Below are 19,041 nucleotides of genomic sequence, written 5' to 3'. Positions count from 1 at the left end.
GGTATATGTATACTATGGAATATTATGCAGCCTTAAAAAAGATGGAGACTTTAACTCTTTTATGTTTACATGGATGGAGCTGGAACATATCCTTCTTAGTAAAGTATCTCAAGAATGGAAGAAAAAACATCCCATGTACTCAGTACTATTATGAAACCAATTTACAATCACTCACATTGTCATATGAAGAATAGATTATGGCCCAAGATGAAGGAGGGAGAAGGGGGGAAGGGAAGGGAGGGGGAGGTCAGATTGAGGGAGGGTGAACGGTAGGATCACACCAATGGTGCATAACTCATTAGCATAGAGTATAAATGTCTTGATACAATAACTAAGTAAATAAGATGACGTACCTATTACCCAGTGTGATGTAAGCATTCCTCATTATATGCCACCAGCACATTGTACCCCATAAACGTATTAACGTATACATGAAAAAAAATCAGTTGCCCATAAAAAAAGAAAAGAAATTTGTTCATAGAGCTGGTTGTAATATTATTAAAGGATATGCATTCTCTGCCAAATAAATAAATAAAAGCTGGCAAGTAAAAAATAAAAATAAAAAAATAAAGAGTCGCCATGTATGGATATTAGGGGAAGAGAAGCATAGGAAATCTGACCAACACTGCAGCTGGCAACAACCACCGTTCCACAGGACAACAGAACAGGAATCCTTTAGTGGCTGCCCAGAGCCACGACAAAGCATGAGCTCTCCATGACAGGTTACCCTGACAGGGAGCATGATGAGAGCACCCAAGGCCACTTGAGGAGAGGAGGTGGACTGGGGCGGGGAGGGGACGTTCAGACAGATGTTTAGGAGGGCTTATAGGGGGCGGATCTAGCCTCAGGATCCCCATCTGGAAGCAGAGCTGGCCTCTTGCTTCCCCTCATTCATTCATTCACGCCCTGCACACCACTGGGTGCCTGGCGCTGTTAGGTGCTGGAGACATAGCCACGAGCTGCATCCTCACGGAGCTTCTGCTGGAGTGAGGGAGGCAGAAATCATTCAAATAATCAGGCGTGACCATGACAAGCTGAGGTCAGTGCTGCCAGTGGAGAAATGTGGCTATACGTGTGCAAATACAAAAGGTCACTGGCCTATGCTGCGGTCAGGGAGGTTTTCCATGGGGAGTCACTGCCTTAGTGAGGAGGAACAGAGGTCACTGCTCACGTGTGGGCAGGCGAGGAGGGGCGCCCAGAGGCAGCCCCTCACGCAGAGAGAGCATTGACAGATGGGCTGGGGTGCCATCTACCTGCTTCTTAAGCCCATCCTGACCACACAGGGAATTCCCCAGCCTCCCCTGCAGGCTGGTATCAACTTGGCTGGACTGCCGTATTCTCTGAGATGTAACAGGCAACCACCTGCCATTCTTTGGCTCTGTGCCCTTGTCTGTGCCATCATCGCCTCCTGCCATCCGTGCCTTTTTCTGTACTCATTCTGGCTCGTTTTATCAGATCCAGCCTAGGCATCACCTCCTCCAAGAAGCCCTCAATCAACCCTATCCCCCAAGCTGGCTTTGGTGCCCTTGTTCACAGCTCCTGCGTGTCGACCATGGCAGGCAAAGGCAATTATTGGTCTAAACAGTTCCTGGCACACAGCAGCCACTCAGTATTGTTAACACAGTCTGTGAAGCACTCTATAAAAACAAACAGGAAATACAAGGACCTGATTAGAAAAAAACGGGAGAAGAATTAAAACAACAGCTAATTATTTATCAGATGTCTCCCACACACCAGGTAAATGCTGCGGGCTACTCCACACATCACTTCACTTGCTCCTTACGCCAACGCCAACCCTGTGAGGTATGACAACCTGCATGTTGTAACCGCAGGCTACGTAATTTTGTCTGAGGTTACGTGGCTGAAAGCTCCTGGCCGCCCGCTGCGCTGGGTTTCCGCAGTAGAAACACACTCAGGCACCTCCCGGGGAAAGACACACAACAGGCAGGGACCTGAGAGGTGCCCACCCTCGCTTACAGACTAAGATGAGGAAAACAGGGCCAGTACGAGCCTGACAAAGATGGGCAGTTGCCGGGTTTGGCAGCAGCAGCTGCCTTCACAGGTGGCCCAGACATCCATCAAAGAGGAGCAGCTAAGTCCCTGCGCACCATAACGTCCCACGCACCTAAAAAGAGGGAAGCGGATCTACCTGGCCTGATTCAGAGTTCCAAGATGGATTTTAAGTTTAAAAAGAATGTTGCCAGGACAAAGTATTCTCACCACCTTGTCTTTATTCAGACATCACCTCAGTGAGGCCTTGGCTAGATGGATGGACAGACAGAGACTGGCATACGCAGCGTATATGTGTAAGTATATAGCATAATAAACTTAGAGAATAATCTGGACGGATCCATAAGAAAACATTACCGGCGTCACCTCTAAATAGGATTTAGGAACAAAGAAGAGGGAAAGTGGAACTTTTAAAAAGCTTGTACTTCACATACTGTCTGAATTTTTTACAACTCATATGTATTACTTTTGTAATTTAAAAAAAAATACAAAGAACTGAAGAAACAGAAAAAAAAGAAAAGAAGCATTTCAAGACTTAGACCCTAGTGACACATTTAACCCATTTCTTCCTTCTCTCTCTTTTTTTTTTTTTTCTTTTTGAGACAGAGCCTCAAGCTGTCCCCCTGGGTAGAGTGCCGTGGCATTACAGCTCACAGCAACCTCCTACTCCTGGGCTCAAGCGAGTCTCCTGCCTCCGCCTCCCAAGTAGCTGGGACCACAGGCGCCCGCCACAACGCCTGGCTATTTTTTGGTTGCAGCCGTCATTGTTGTTTGGCGGGTCCGGGCTGGGGATTCGAACCCGCCACCTTAGGTGTACGTGGCTGGCGCCTTAGCTGGTTGAGCTATAGGCGCTGAGCCTTCCTTCTCTCTTGAAACTACTCAAAAAGGGTAGTAAAGGGCTAAAAAAAAAAAAGATGTATAAATATAAGGGGAAAAAGCAGAGCCCACAGTGAGCAGCGTGTGTCCACACACTGGTGGGGAATGGGCAGTGGGCAGACCAGGGTGACTGACTGGGCCAGGCAAGGAAGCTTCCAGCAAAGTGTCAGGAAGGGGGCAGAGGAAGGACAGTGACCAACCCCACAACCCCCACAGTGCAGGACTCAGGCCCTGAGGACCTTAGCAAATGGTCCTGCCCTCACTGGAGGACGCAGAGTGAGGTCCCCAGAACCAAGTCAGAGGTGGCCCTTTCGATGTCCCTGCTATGAGAAGGAGGTCTCGTGGGGACAAGGAGCTGGGCCGAGCAGGTGGGGTGGGGAGCACAGAGCTGGGCCAGCAGGAAGCAGACAGGTATACGTAAAGCCAACAAGGATGCTTAGAGCTCAGGACCTGGGGCACCCTTGGCCTGGGGGCACCAGAGTCAGGAGCTAGGAAATCAGAGTGAGGCTGAGCAAGAGGGTCAGTTGACAAGAGCCGCGGAGCCCTTCCCCCAACCAGCTTCATGGTCCCGGACAGGCTGAAGCAGAGACTGTGCTTGCTCTTCCCCCTACCATGGTTGATCCAAAGCTCATGGTGCATCCATTAGAATCTGGACAAGGAGCTGCCAGAAACAAGCAAATATTCCCACACACTGGGGATTCACTGACACACAGCTCAGCCACAGGAGGGCTTGACCACAGAGGGGCTGGACCCTGCCCAAGCAGCCACACTCCCAGAGGCTGCTTTGGTCCTGGGAGGCCACCCAGGCTCACCTGTCCCAGTGCATGGATTCCTCTGCCCGCCATCTCTACCTGAAGCCCCAGTGACCAGGAACACATTGTCAAGTCACTCAAGCCACCTGCGGGCAGATTTATCAAATGCAGAGTATTCAGAAATATGCTTTTAGACCCTTCACTGCCTGCCTTGCTTTTCTAGAACAAAAACAGACATGAAATAATTAAAACAGAAGGTGCTCTGTACGGAGAGGGCAGGAGAGAGTGCTGGAGCCCCCAGCCCAGCTCCTTACAGGACGCAGCAGAGAAATCCAGGCTCTGCCCATGACACCTGTCCTACCCAGACCTGCTCACCTCACCCAGCATCTTAAAGCACTGACTGGTCGTGTGTTACCTGGTGAATGGACAGTTTCTGAGTAAAACTGCCAGAGGTGCTGATTCTACATATAAGCAGCTGAGAGATGAGGAGGGGAGAAAACATAAAATAGGCTGAACTGGAACGATTAGGAATCGAGACTGGGAGAGATGGAGCAGGGAGCAGCTGCCATGTTAACACATTGTCCGGCCACTCCCTCCCCGGTGTTCCTTTCCACATAAACTTCTCCACTGCTGACCCAGGGGCCGGGACCCCATTGTGATATTTCTGCCAGTTCATCAATAATTTAGAGTCAGAAAATCGGTAGGAAATCCTAAATCAAAAATTGAGGAGCAGTCCTCCTACAGATGACCAGCATCAGAGCAGTTCCCATGGGTATAACCCCAGGCCTCAGGCACCCATGCACCCCCTGCACCTGGTCCCAGTCCACCACCGGAGCTGTCACCCTGAGTCTATCCCCAAACTCATTCCCTCGTCACCTACATTTGGGGCTTTCCCCTTTTGCCACACCTTACCTCTTCCCTCTATGTCTAAATCTTCTCCAGTCTCAAAAGGCAGAAGCAGACCAATCACCAAGAGCGAATGAGCATGGGGAGGGAGGCTGAGCTTTGCAGGCGATCAGAGAAATGCAAATGGATGTGATATTGAGGCCCCTCCTCTTCCCTTCACACTGATGTTGCTGGCAACACAACAGCCAAGCTAGGAAATTCTGCCTCACAAGTCACCGTTAAATATCTGTGCAGTCTTTTTTTTTTTTTGAAGTTTTGGCTGGGGCTGGGTTTGAACTTGCTATCTCTGGCATATGGGGCTGGCACCCTACTCCTTTGAGCCACGGGTGCCACCCCTGCAGCCTTCCTATAGGGTAGATGAGGGAGATTATGACAAAATTATCAGTATAATCCTGCCTGTGGGGATTAATTCCCGGAAGTAATTCAGGAACAATAGAAGACAAGACCAATGAAGTTTAGCCCCAGCCTGAATGTCCAGCAGTAAGGGACTGAGTAAGTCAAACACGGGACAGGTTGGGTGTCCCTCCTCTGAAACACCCCCAATCAGAGTGCTTCAGATTTTTTCACATTTTGGAATACCAGCATCATATTGACCAGTTGAGTCACCTTAAACCAAAACCCCCAAATGCTCCTGGAAGCATTTCCTTTCAGCCTCATGTCCACGGTCACAAAGTTTCCGATTTTGGACCCTTTTCAGCTTTTAGATTTGGGGATACTCAACCTATATATTCTCTTGGGAAAAAAAAAATATAATGTTACTACTAAAATTCAAATATGAAGAATTGCCCCAATATGGAAATAGATGGAAACAGACATAGGCTATATAGAGTAGGGTAATCAAAATGTTTTCATAGAAAATGTTTTACATACACACGTGAACAGAGGGAAGAGCCAAACAGGCTTTCCCCTCTGTGTGATGAAGACCTCGTAAGAAAGGCAGATGTCCCAGGACAAAGCAGTATAAGAAAGTCCATTTAAAAAGCCCAGGATTTAAAACAAAACAAAAAAATGCTGGCTCCACCATGGGACCACCTGGGGTACCACAGGCCATCACATCACAGGCCATTTTCCCCCACTAAGTTCTTAAAGCCTCAGTTTCCTAATCTGTACATCAGGAATAAAAAGACAACCTACTCCATAGAGCCCACAGGACGACCTGAGCCACCCAATGTGATATCCTTAGCCCAGCACCTGACCGTGTTGCAAGAACTTAATAAATACCCATTGTTGGTGCCATTGCTGTTACTGTCATTATTAACAGCAGCTCAGGTATCGGGAAGGCTTACATCAGCTTGTGCCTAATAAACAGTCATGAAGTCAGCATCACGTAGACACGTGTCGTAAGATTAGGAAAGCGCTCCATGCCTCTCAAACCTGCCGCCTGCCCCACCTTCAAAATCAACAAGGGAACTTCAGTTGACTTCAATACACACCAGTTGTTTCCAAGTCCACACCACACAGATGAATCTGTCTAAACATATTTTCTAAGCCAAATGACAATTTTAATGTTTCCTTGTTACCAGTTGGTGTTTCACCCATCCAGGAATATAAGCCCATGTGCGTACACTGTCTGCCTCCCCCCCAATTGTCCTACATGCCTGTGGGTGGGATGAATAATGAGCCCCCTAAAGCTGCCCACGCCCCAGGTTGTGCAAATGTGTGACTTGGTAGGGCAAAGAGACTTTGTAGATGTGATTAAGTCAATGGTCTTAAGATGGGGAGATTCTCCAGGATTGTGGGGGGAGGGGACAATAGAATCACATGAGTCCTTGCTTCATCCTATAAGGGTACATGCGAATCTCTCTAAATGTAGATTATAAATGTCTTAACACAATAACTAAGAAAAAGACATGAAAGCTATGTGAACCAGTTGGATGAAGTACTACAAATTGTATACAGAAATGGTACACTGTACCCCATGATAGTATTAATGTACACTGCTATGATTTAACAATAAAAAAAACAAGTTAAGTTAAAAAAAAAGAATCACATGAGTCCTTATAAGAGGAAGGTGAGGAGGTCAGAATAAGAAAAGGAGTTGTGAGGGTGGAGGTGAAGGTCAGAGGAGGGGCCACCAGCCAAGGAGTGAGGGCAGCCTGGGAAAGACAAGGAAACAGTCTCCCAGTAGGGACCCCAGAGGTAACACAGCCGTGCCAACCCATTTTAGACTTCTGACCAAAAGTAAATGTTGCTTGAAGCGACCAGGTTTGTAGTAATTTGTTACAGCAGCAATAGGAAACTGATACCGTGCCCTTGCTCCACAAAGAGCACTCCATTTCCTAGATAGGAGCATGGAGCTAGGATCCTACACCGTGGTTCCACACCAGCTCCACGTCCTATGACACGTGGACAAACTCCAGCAGCCCCCTGACTTCTTCAAGCATCAGTTTCCCAGTGTGGGAAATGGGGGCTGTGGAGGAAATTAAACGTACAGCTTCTCAGACAGCACCTAGAAGGCTCCCTGGCACGTGGTGAGCCGTGGACAAACAACGGCTGTTACTTTTCACTCTACTTGCTCTGTCCTTTTTCTTTTCCTTTTCTTCACAAAAACAGCTTCACGGAGATTTATTTTATGTAGTATAAAATTCACCCACGATCCAGTGATTTTTAGTATATTGTGCGGAGTTGTGCAACTGTCAACATAATCTAATTCCAGAATATTTTCATTGACCCCAAAAGCAATGCCTGTTAGCAGTCACTCCCCTTTTCCTTGTCCCCCCAACCCCTGGCAATCACTGATCTACCCACTGTCTCTGTTCACCTGTTCTGGACGTTTCCTATGAATGGAACCATGTAACCTTCTTCCACTGAACATCATGCCTTTGAAGTGCATCCCTGTGGCTGCATGAATGAACTTCATTCTTTTTTAGGACTGAATAACACTCCACTGTGTAGAGAGACTATATTTATTCACTTATCAGCTTATGGATGACTTTATTCTTTTTTTTAATTTATTGCCATTTCTTCTAACACTGAAATAAGCTCTGACAATTAAGGGAGTTCCCTTAGACTCATAGATGTGTGTGTGCGTGTGTGTGTATGTGTGTGTGTGTGCACGTGCACATCTTTTAATCTAAAAGCCTAAGGAAAACCAGCAGGACCAGAGATTTCCCCCTGTGCCCCCAAGGCTAAGTCAGCCCTGTTGATACTACTGAAGATGCCTCAAGGACAGGTCCGGGGGTGCTGGCCAAACACTGTCCATGGTTTCTAGGAAAGGTTTGTTAGCTTGACCTGAATCCCTGAAGTGCCCCTTTTCCTTTATAAAACTAGTCACAGACCTGCGATGGCTTCAGCTTCACCAGACCCAGCATCATACCCTAATTCCTCCCCTCGGTGCTGTGTGTCTTAACCTCTCTGTGCCTCGATTTCTTGGTCTATAAACCAAGTTAGTCACTGGTAAGTTGCCATATTGGAGAACCACTAGGGAATTAATCACATCTAGTGTGTCAAACATAAAGGACAAGGCTTTGTCCACTGTAGGAACCCTATAAAGTTAGCTGCCGTTGCTATCACAGCCACCGACACCATCATCACAACCAGTAATGAGACCGGCTGTTTGAACAGGCCATGTTGGGGGTGGGAGGCATGGGGTCCACCTCAGTGGGGGAGAGAAATGGCTTTGCGGACACTGGTAAACCAATTTCTATTATTGTTTTGAAATCTTCTGCAGACATTGTAGCCCCTAACTGCTTGCCCGTGGTGGGGTTCACTTCCACACCCCCTCCCAGTCCCCTCAGCTAGCTGCTGTTGAACACCCACATGGAAACAGCTCTTAAGACTTTGCCAAGGTAATTGAGAAAGGAAAACAACATCTGAGCTGGCAGGGAAAGCAACAGGAAAGTGGTCAACATTCCATCAGTTCAGGAAACCAAGATCAAATCCAGGATTCAGGAACCAAGTGGGGAGTCGATGGACTTGCCAAGGGTCACACTGCTCCTGGTTGAGCCGTTGGATTTTCCCTCCCAGTCTGGCACTTTGCATGTGTCTGGCACAGTGGCCAAGTCCGATGGGGACTGTACCATCACCACATAAAAGGATTTTTAATTCATTCACTAGCACAAGTTACTCTCACCTGCCACTCTTTGAAAGACAGCACATAAACCCCCCTTAAGCTTTTGTTGTTGTTATTGATCTGGAAAAACAAGCTGCATTTGAAAATCAAAAAAGTCTAGTCAAAGTGGGAGGGCCTGGGAGTGCATTAACAAAAACAGCTGGGCCCCAGTCACCTGTGTTAACAAGAGGCTGGTCCTGGGCACGCTCCAGGGCTCTCTGGAGCTTATCAGCGGTGTGGGGCCACTGCCTAGATGCTCAGAGCCTCCTCAAGCCACCTTCCCCAGAGCCTCTTCTGGGGCAAGCCAGGCACCCTGAGAAGCAAGAGAGAATCTGAAGGCATGAACTAGAATCATGTTCAGGGCAAGAAGTGAGAAATTTCTAGAATAGTCACATTTTGAGGAAGTACCCAGGGAACTGTAACAAGCCCAGAAAGGTTATTTAGGACCCTTACTACTGTCTGCTTCAGTGGGGCTGACCTGTAATTTTCCTTTCTCCTCCTCTGGCTTGGAAATCCAAGCTACACTGAGCTCATCCAAGGAGTTGGGAGTATTTTCTCTGTTTCTGTTCTCTGCAACCATTTGGATAAGGAGAGACTACTGGCCTAGAATGTACGGTTCAATGGACTGTTCTAGAACATTTAGGATTGCCTGTAAAACCATCAGGGCCTTATGGTCCTTCTCGTTTGCTTCTTCTGAAAAGAAGCAACTTATTCAAGCCCTTTGATAAAAATTCTCTATTCAGGTCCTCTAGACAGTCTGTTTAGACTAGTTTGTTTTCCTAGTCAATTCCTAGGAAATTCATCATTTTATTCAGGGGATCAAAGGGACAGGCACAGAGCTAGTCATAGTGCTCAGGAGGATTATGCCCTCCCATTGATGAGCCAGGGGTTGTCAGAGAAATGAATCCCATCCCCTCAGAAGCTCCTTCCCCCAGTCAGAACATATTTTTGTCAGTCGTCAGGGCTAAGAAATTTCCTTTTACTACCCGGGAACCAGCTGGGCAATGGTTTAGAGGACAGTTCTGGGATCACATTGCCTGGCTTTCCCTTCTAGTCTCAACTTAGGCACTTAAAACCTCAGTCTCCACCTTCGTAAAATGGGTAGAACAACAATGACCTCTCGGGATGGCTATGAAGACCACACAAAGTACAGTAGAACTTCATACATGATGCCCTCCTGCTACTGACCACTGACGAAATTTTCATAGACTGGACATGTACCACACACACATATCAGTATGGTTAGGACTAGTTCCTGATGTTGACCATCTCCGTATGTTGACCAGTTTGTTCCAGTACCTTTGATGGTCAACTTACAGGGGTTCTCATCTCAGGGAAGTACCTATACTCTAAAACAGTGTTTTTCAATCTTTTGTATCTCAAGCACACTTGAACGTATAACTGAACTTCCATGGCACACTTAAATTATGTTGATCAAAAGAAAGAGTTTTTAAAAAAGAATGTACTTGGGCAGCGCCTGTGGCTCAAAGGAGTAGGGCGCTGGCCCCATATACTGGAAGTGGCAGGTTCCAATCCAGCCGCAGCCAAAAACTCAAAAAAAAAAAAAACCAAAAACAAAAACAAAAGTACTTATCAGCACTTTTAAATCTCTTAGCACAATAACTAAGAAAATGCCATGAAGGCTATGTTAACCAGTTTGGTGAAAATATTTCAAATTATATATAAAACCAGCACACTGTACCCCATGACTGCATTAATGTACATAGCTGTGATTTAATAAAAAATAAAATAAAATAAATAATAATAATTTAATGTTCTTTAAAACTACTAAGATCCTCTCACTGACACCAGTTGAAAATCACTACTCTAAAACTTTCAGCTCTTCCTCAACACCACCCTAGTACACACAAGCCCCATCTGCACTTTCGTCTCCATTAGTGTGGAGCTCATCAGTCTAGACAAGAGGTTCTGAAAGTGGGCTCCGTGGGCCAGAAATGCAGATTCCCAGGCCTTCCTCCATATCTGCTGAATCAGAGCCCGGGAATGACTCAGAAAATCTGTGCTGTGACACATGTTCTGGGGGTGCTGCTCCTGGCTCTACGTCAGGGAGCCCTGAGCTTCTCAAAAGTCACAGGGCCTTTCCCGCTCTTGTGCTTAGTCCTGGGGTGCTTTTAAAACATGGTTCTCTATTATGTCAATAAAAGAGGAGAGAACGATCATGTTGAAAGAGCAAGTAGGAAGAGATAAACCAACCTCCTAGGAGTGAATGCTGAGATCGCTTTTAAAAGATCAGTGGAGAGAAAATGAATGACGAGTGGGGCATGTTGGGGGGACGACTCGTTCAACAGTAGGAATAATTCTGAAAACACCGAATCAGGCAGTGTCTGAGATGCACCATCTGTGTAGCAGACCAGAGTCAAAATGCAAGAAAAGGATTCTCAAAAATCAAAGAACTGTGGGGGGGGGGGCCACAGGGTCAGCACCAGAGTGGATGCTCATGGTTTTGATACAGGACAAGTGGCATCCCAGCCAGCTTGTGGAGCTGGGGGGCATGGACCGGCTGCCTCTGCCTTGGCAATGTTGGTGCAGTGGCAGCAAGTAGCAGAACCAGCAGGCTGGAGTGTGGGCAGGGGGTCCCCATTTCCTAGGCCTGGGAATAAAAGGGATTGTAGCCATTCATTTGCAACCCAGACATGTTATTCCAGACATGTCCCAGACAGATGTCCAGGACACGCTAAATGTAACTACCTAGCCCCACTAAATGGAACTACTGAGGGCCAGACATGTCCCAGACACGCTAAATGTAACTACCTAGCCCCGCTAAATGTAACTACAAGGGCAAGACATGTCCCAGACAGATGTCCCAGACAAGCTAAATGTAACTACCTAGCCCTGCTAAATGTAACTACCGAGGGCCAGACATGCCCCAAACATAATGTCCCAGACCTGTTGTTCCAGACATGTCCCAGACAGATGTCCCAGACAGGCTAAATGTAACTACCCGCTAAATGTAACTACTGAGGGCCCCATGCGACTATACAGACCCCTAGACAAAGAGCCTACGGATAGACAGACAGAGGGAGAGAAAGCACTTTTCTCTCCTCACTAGAGTTTTCTCTCTCTGCCAGGACCTCTGGCACTTCTGTATTCTTTTCTGTAAATAATGATCTGTGGTCCACGGATTCATTCTTTGAATCACCGAGACCAAGAACCTACTAAAGAGCAAAATGCCGGTATCATATTCATGGGCATCTGGAGGACGCCCAGAGTCTGCATGTTGTTCCTGGGCTCAAGGAGAGTTGACAGCTCCTAGGCAGGGATCTCCAGCAGGTTAAAGATTCAGGTGAATCTGCAAAGATGCTTTGGCCTATTTAGAACTGCACTAAGCAGTTCTCCTGGCAGAACCACAGGAGGAGTCGGACAACCCAACAGCTTTTCCATACAGTGAAATCAGTATCTTAGAAAACAAAAAGACACCAGGTAGAAAGTATATCAGTGAAAAGAAGAAACTATGTCAGGGTCTGAATACTTTGAGGGGCCAAATCGCAATCCTGTTCACCAGCTTAAATTCCAAGTAACACTAAATCTACTAACAGATGCATCTAAGAACCACCTCTGACAACCAAACCCATCTGCAGGAGCAAATGTCTACACCCATGGCTGCTAAAATGCAGCATTTAACATGCATAACCCACACCCTGCCCCCTGAGATCCCTATTCATTTGACTGGGGTGGGGCCCATTTTAACAAGCTCCCCAAGGGACGCTGAGGCAGATGGTCCTCAGACCCAAAGCCGTTAGTCATTACCACAGGAGAATCAGAAGCAGGAGTGTGACTGAGCCGCTCTACACGCCTCACAAACATTGCTGTGGAAAAACGCAGTCTGCAACCAAAACACCACCCGCCCAGAGCCCCAATTTAGCATTTGTTCCCACGGCAGATCAGGGAAGTCAGCAGTAAATGAGTAACGTGTTACATAAGTTGCTGTTCTGTATGCAGAACCTTAACTCAAAGACAAGTTGGAAACCATATAAAAAGCAACAACCCACCCCCAAAACAAATGCTGTGTGACTGCAGCCAGGATCTCCCTATCCCCTTCTGCCAGACAAAGATGAGCCCCCCTCTGTGCTGCACCCCTCCCCCAGCTCACCCGTGGGCCACTAGGAACCAGATCCTTCGTTCCAGGTGAGGGAGGGCAGGATTAGGAAAGAAGGTAGGAGGAGGACAGAGAGGGCTCCATGTAGGTGTGAACTGAACACTGGCTTCTGCAAAGCTCCCCTCTGGCTGAAAACATAAGTAGAGCCATGTTTTAATTGACTGTACCATTGACAACTTGCTAGGAAGTTCTGGAACTCTGTATTGGGCTTTCTCCAAGAACCTCAAACCATTCTCTTCAACATTAGCCTTCCCACTCCTGGTGAGGATTCCCAGTCATTTCCTCTCCCAGGTTCCCCAGACCTGGATCATAAACTAGCTCTTACTAGACTGTTGAAGGCTGACCATGGCTAGGGTCTTTATCACACCAGTGACCACAGAAGATGTCATTCTGGATATGGCAAAGTCGTATGTATGTAACACGCATGTTACTCCTCCCATGTATGTAACACACATTATTCCTTCCCGTGTGTGTAACACACACATTATTCATCCCATGTGTGTTAACACACAGTACTCCCCCTGTGTGTGTGTAACATATGTTACTTCCACCAAGGAGCCAGTTTCAGGCACTTTCTTAACATGGAGCCAGAGGCAGCCACTCTGACTTACTGGAGAGCAGAAGGGGAGTCCTGAGGGAGAGGTCTCTTAATACCCTGCTCCAGGCACCTGATAGGGTCACTAACTCTTAAAAACTGCTCAAAAAAATCAGTATTGATATAAATTAAATTGATACCTGAAGTGAAACTTCATCACCACCCCCATTTTACCACAAAGCATGCTTCAAAATGCAGTCAAGTCACCTGGGCGCTTTATAAAAGCCCATCTTCCCTGCAACCCCTCCCCGGACTTAAGACCTCAGGGATCTGCTTTTGTCTCAGGTGTCCAGGTAATCTTATCCCTATAAAGTCTGAAAACCACTGCCTTAACCCTTATAGGAGGAACTCAGGGCTCTGACAGCATGGGGGGTGATTAAGCAAAAGGGCCTTCTTGGAATAGCCAAAAGAGAAGGAGACAGAGGCAGGCAGCTGCCTCCTCTCCCTCCAGGCATGGGCCCAAGTGGAGCAGAGAATGTGCCACGGACAAAAATGAGGAAGACTAGAGATCGGAGGTGAGAAAGTCTGGAACAGTATTTTGTAGTTAATGGAAATACCATGGACTTCATTGGGCTGGTCCTCACCTATTTCCCATGGTGGTGGGTTCCACGCCCTGTTACCAGATAATGAACAGGGGGTGCAGGGGGACCAGCAAGAGAAAAATCACTGGCAGCTATGCCCACTGTAAAAAGAGGCGCACCTTCCTCTAACCCAGTGGTTCTCAACCTTCCTAATTGCCACGTTGTTACAAATGGAAAAAAGGGGGCACAACCCATAGGTTGAGAACTGCTGCTCTAACCTCTCCAAGAGTCTGGCAGCCACAGTCAGCAGACTGCCCTTCTTATGCTTCTCCCCACATTCTCGGGGAAGCCACCTCGGGAGCAGGGCAGGGGCTGCCGTAGCCAGCGTGCAGGGAGTCAAGCCTGGGCCTCGCACCTGCACTGAGGAGCCTCAAAAGCTCCTTCTGCCACTCTCCCTGAGACCGGGAACTCTGCTGCTGCCGGCAGCTGTCACAGGAACATCAAAACACGAGTGTTTATGCCAAGGCTCATTTACACAAGCCTGCTCCTCCCCGAGAGACAAATTTCTAAAACAAACAGCTTTTACATCTGTTAGCAGGCACAGTCACGTCAGCATCAGGGATCCCCAGACGGAAACATGAGTCAGTCTGGGGCAAAGACTGCTGCTGTTTGGGTGCAATTCCTCTCTCAGGAGAAAGAGGAACCTCGAAGCGGATGGCGGGGATTCCCCAGCGAGAGTCCCTAAAGACAGTACCTGCTCCAAACACTCCGAGCCCCAAAACCATCATTGTCACTCTGATGTGAGCTCACCCCGTCACCCCATCTTCCCGTGGGCCCTCTTAGCCAGCCCGCCTGCATCCCAGCATCTCCGCCCCACACGAGCTGTGGCTCCATCGTGGCACCTGGCGGCCCTGCTCTGACAGAACGGGTTGTCCAGGCTCATGCAGGATTTCCTGACACTGCCAGGCTTGGGGCTCTGGCAGCTGAAGAGAAAAACGCCACCAGGTAGACACACGGTGTCTGAGAAAGGGGGGGGGCTACGTAATTGGCACCGACTGCCAACCTGCAAGACTCAGGCCACAAAGGACTCAGTTAAGGAGCAATTGTCAGGTTTGGCAGCTTGAGTCACCTGGGTCACTGCTTCCTCTTTTCTTCATTTTGCCTGCAGAGACTTGGTAAAGGAGGACGAACCCCATCATCTAACACGACACCCACAAGCTGCCCTGCTTCCAGAATGGGGCAAGGAGGTGCACACTGAAAGAATTAGCACGGGTCAGGGCAGCATTTGGGACCTGCTATGGTCTGAATACTCATGTCCCCCAAAACTGATATGTTGAAACCGAACCCCCAGTGCGAGAGGTGGAGCTTTTAGGAGGCGGTAAGTCACGAGGGCTCTGCCTTCACTGATGGGATTAGTTTCTCATAAAGGAAGTTGAAAGGAGCACCCTGCCCCTTCTGCACGTGAGGACACAGAAGGCACCATCTGCGGGGAACAGGTCCTCCTCAGACACCAACTCCGCTGGCACCCTGAACTTGGACTTCCAACCTCCAGGACTGGGAGCAATCATTTTCTACTATGGATAAATTACTCGGTCTCAGGGGTTTTGTTACAGCAGCTGGGAGAGACCAAGAGAGGGACCTGAGACAGAAACAAGCCCCTAGTCCATTCTAGCAGCAACAGAAGGGCCAGAGGCACCAGCTAATGGGACTGGCTTGGTGCATTCCCAGTCCAAACTGGGCCTAAGGAAGAGGAGCAGACCCCAGCCCAGACCCCGCCTCTCTGGTCTACACTGCTGTGGCATGAGGGGACACCAAGCAAGGGCTCTGGCTGGTGCCCTGCGAGGCAGTGGCAGCCCTCTGCAGACACAGGCCTCGGGTCTTGGGTGTGAGTACTTTGGGCTCCACTCAGAGAAGTGGCTCTCGGGTGGTTACCACGGCTGCGGGTGCCTTGAAGCACATTTAGTTGGGGCATCAGTGGCGTGACCTTGGCATGTGCACTGGTGTGCGGCACAGGGCCAAGTTCGCATGGCCCCAGGTGAGAGAGGGGAAGAGAGAATCACCAACTAGCTTTGAGTTGGAGACAGAGGTGGGGATCTTAGGTATTTCCCTAGGCTACAGGCAGAGCCCCCTGGATATCACAGCCAGAGTCAAACCCAAGAGAAAAAAAAAAACAGCCACAAACCGAGCCCGTTCTCTGCCAGCGCAGCATGGTTCACATCACATTCGGCCACATCCTGCTCTCCGACATGGTCATTCAAATCCAAACCAGGCTGGTGGGACCCGTTTCCAAAGTGCCTCTCGTCCTTCTCAGAGCTGGCATCCCCGTTTTCCACCCCGTTCTGGGCCTTTTTGAGGGGGATGATTTGCAAACCGCTGGGGGTAGTCCGGTAGGACACCGTCTTGGCGGCCCGGTCACCTCCCGCGGGGGGCTTGCCTGAATACCCTTTTTTCAGCTTGGAGAGGGGAGGGTTGATTCGCTTCCGTTTATGGGAGGTGGCCTTGCTCTTTCCAGATTCCGAAGGTCTGTGGGACAGTTTCTCAACTGGTGGGCCACGGCCATCACGCAGGAGCTTGGAGGCACTGGGCTGCTTCCCCGACTTGATCCTCTTATCTTTGGATACGTGCAGCCCGTTGAACTCATCGATAAACTCCTCACAATGCAAGAGGTGGTGCTCCGGCTCCCACGTGTCCTCTGTGCTCCCGTAGCCTTTCCACCGGATAAGATACTCCCATTTTCCTTTCTTGTTCTTCCTCTTGTCTACAATCCTTTCAACCTGCAATACAAGACAAGAGGGTCAGAAAAGGGAGAAGAAGAAAGTCAGTGCCAGGCAGCAAGAGCACAACAAAGCTTTGGGGACAGAGGTGTGCATTCTGGCCACGGGTGAGCCAGAAGTTCAATGTCAAAAGCTGACACTTCCAAGAGGGTTCAAGAAGGCTCCTTTATTTCCAGACACCCCTGAATAGAACTAAAGGCAGGTGTGGGCATTGCCCATGATGACTGGTGACACCATCTCCAGTTGGCAGCATCTCCACGTCCACCCACCCTGTCTGGCTCTTGTCTGAAACCGCAAGCTTTCACCTTATTCCTTTCACTGCACCAAAGCAGACTCAAACTTTTAATGGCTGATTTGGAATTTAGTATGGGTTTTTCATCATTACCTATAATAATCATAAGTAATATTTCTTAAGCAATTAAGTAGAAGGTATCATGCTAATTTATCCTTACTTATAATAATACTAATGATTAGCAACATACATTGGGCACTCAGGAGGCAGACACTAAGCGAAACGCTGGGCATAGACTCCCTGTATCTCATTTTTTCCAGACAACAACCCAGTGTGGGTAAGTGTTTCTACCCTCATTTTAGAGTGAGACAACTAGGGCTCAAGGAGCTGCACATATCCAAAGATAAGAGGATCAAGTCGGGGTCTCCCCATGCAGCTCTGCCGGCTAAAACACAGGGGAGCCACTGGGAGGCAAGGCTGCAGGGAAAATCTGCTGAGAGCCTAGCAGACTCTCAGGCTGGAGAGCAACCTGGCACAACCCACGAGTGTGCACTACCACACTCCCATTTGATGGATGAAGAGATTGAGCACGAGGTCCCTACAGTGCACAGTGTAGGGCCATGCAGGTAGCATTAAAGCCCGAACGGGTCAGGCTCTGAATCCATGAGCCACCGTCCACACGTCTTCAAAAGTAAAAAAGCGTCCCTTATTCTCACATAATCCCACAGAGAAACACAGAAAGGAAAATGCCGGTCTGATGTTAATAATTAGTGCATCTAAGAGAAGGGTATCTGAGGGTTCGTTAACTAGTCTTTCAACATTGCTGTAGATTTGAATTGTTTTTAAATTAAACTACAATGGTGGAAAATTCCCGATGCTCTAAATTAAGATAAATAGGGGGGAAATTCCCCCAAAACGCAAGATTTCGATGAAAAGGTAAGTAATATTATTCAAAAGTTCATTATCTTTCAAAGTCAGTATAATTTTCTAGAATGAAATTCTGACCCAATGAAATTAAGCAACAAGTAAGGAATATGCCTTTGAACTTATGAAAAGAAAAATAATATAGGGAGGGGGTTGACAATTGTTGAAAATGGGCAATGAATACGCAGGGGTTCATTATATGATTCTGTTCACATTTCCGTGTTTGGAGTTTTATTCGTTTAAAATTTTCTTAATAAAAAGCAAAAAAAATTGAAAAGCAGGATTGTCTCATCAATGGTGTCCAAACAACAGAGGCTATGCCAAATAATTAAACAACTTTCACTGCTTTGCACTTAATAAACACATAAATAGCTAAGCCCTACGGCCTCTTTATAAAACTACCCCTTCATCGACAGTTTTAATTCTTTCCTAATTGATTATCTCAATTTAAACTGGGCTGTGTCTATGAAAATTTCTTTGCTTATAAAATGCTTTGTGAACATTTGTTTCACATTACATAATTTTTTCGGCATATCACAAAAATTCTAACAGTTTTTAAAAAATTAAAACCATAGCCTAACTGATCCAATTTCCAATGTTTGGGTCAAGGAGTTAGGCTGGTTGAGTATTCATTTGTAATAACACTTTAGAAATACAACAGTGTTTCTGGAAGAGCCTGCAGCTTTGCCCATTTTGAGGATATTGTAGAGGGAAGCCTTCTATAGGTTAACCGAGGGAGGAAAGTGAACAAGCAGCCCAACCCTGTCTGAAACAGCAGCACGGTGGAAGACAGCAACCTCGGAGTGTCAGCAGCAAGCCAAGTATGTGTATGACATGGAGGTCTCCAGCTCTAGCAAAGTGTGCTCAGCTCCCAGGACAAAGAAACTTCTTCCCCAGGATGAAGCAAAGGAGCATGTTAGACTAACAGCCAACACAGTGGGTAAGTGCAGTGGGCAGATGGATAAATGGACAGATGGATGGATGAATGGATGGATCCATATGGGACAGGTGAGAAGGTGAGTAGAGAAGTGGGTTCATAAACACATGAGTATATGGATGGATAGTGGGATGGGTGGGTGGGTGGATGGATGCATGATTAGATGGAAGGAATCAATAGACTGATAGATGGTTGGATTGAAGGATAGATGGATGGATGGATGAATAGATAGAAGGATAGACAGAATGGATAGATGGAAAGAATGGATGGATGGATGGATAGATGGATAGATAGATGGAAAGAATGGATGGATGGATGGATAAATAGATAGAAGGATAGATAGATG

The 19,041-nt window shown here is 47.6% G+C and overlaps 1 protein-coding gene across 1 annotated transcript in view; it reads right to left on the bottom strand.

The window, feature by feature from the left end:
• Nucleotides 1-16,608, bottom strand: part of CDYL2 (chromodomain Y like 2) — a gene marked incomplete at its 5' end in the record, with an annotated part of 69,119 nt that extends 52,511 nt beyond the window's left edge. The window contains one exon of the mRNA XM_023514091.1: nt 16,011-16,608. Coding sequence (XP_023369859.1) covers nt 16,011-16,608 — 598 coding nt within the window. The remainder of the gene's footprint in view (nt 1-16,010) is intronic.
• Between the last annotated feature and the right edge of the window lie 2,433 nt (nt 16,609-19,041).

The sequence above is a fragment of the Otolemur garnettii genome, unplaced genomic scaffold (genome assembly GCF_000181295.1).
Source record: "Otolemur garnettii isolate 467f Iridium unplaced genomic scaffold, OtoGar3 scaffold00047, whole genome shotgun sequence".
Lineage (NCBI taxonomy): Eukaryota > Metazoa > Chordata > Mammalia > Primates > Galagidae > Otolemur > Otolemur garnettii.
The sequence above is the reverse complement of the archived record's forward strand: the minus strand, read 5'-3'. Positions and strand labels throughout refer to the sequence as shown.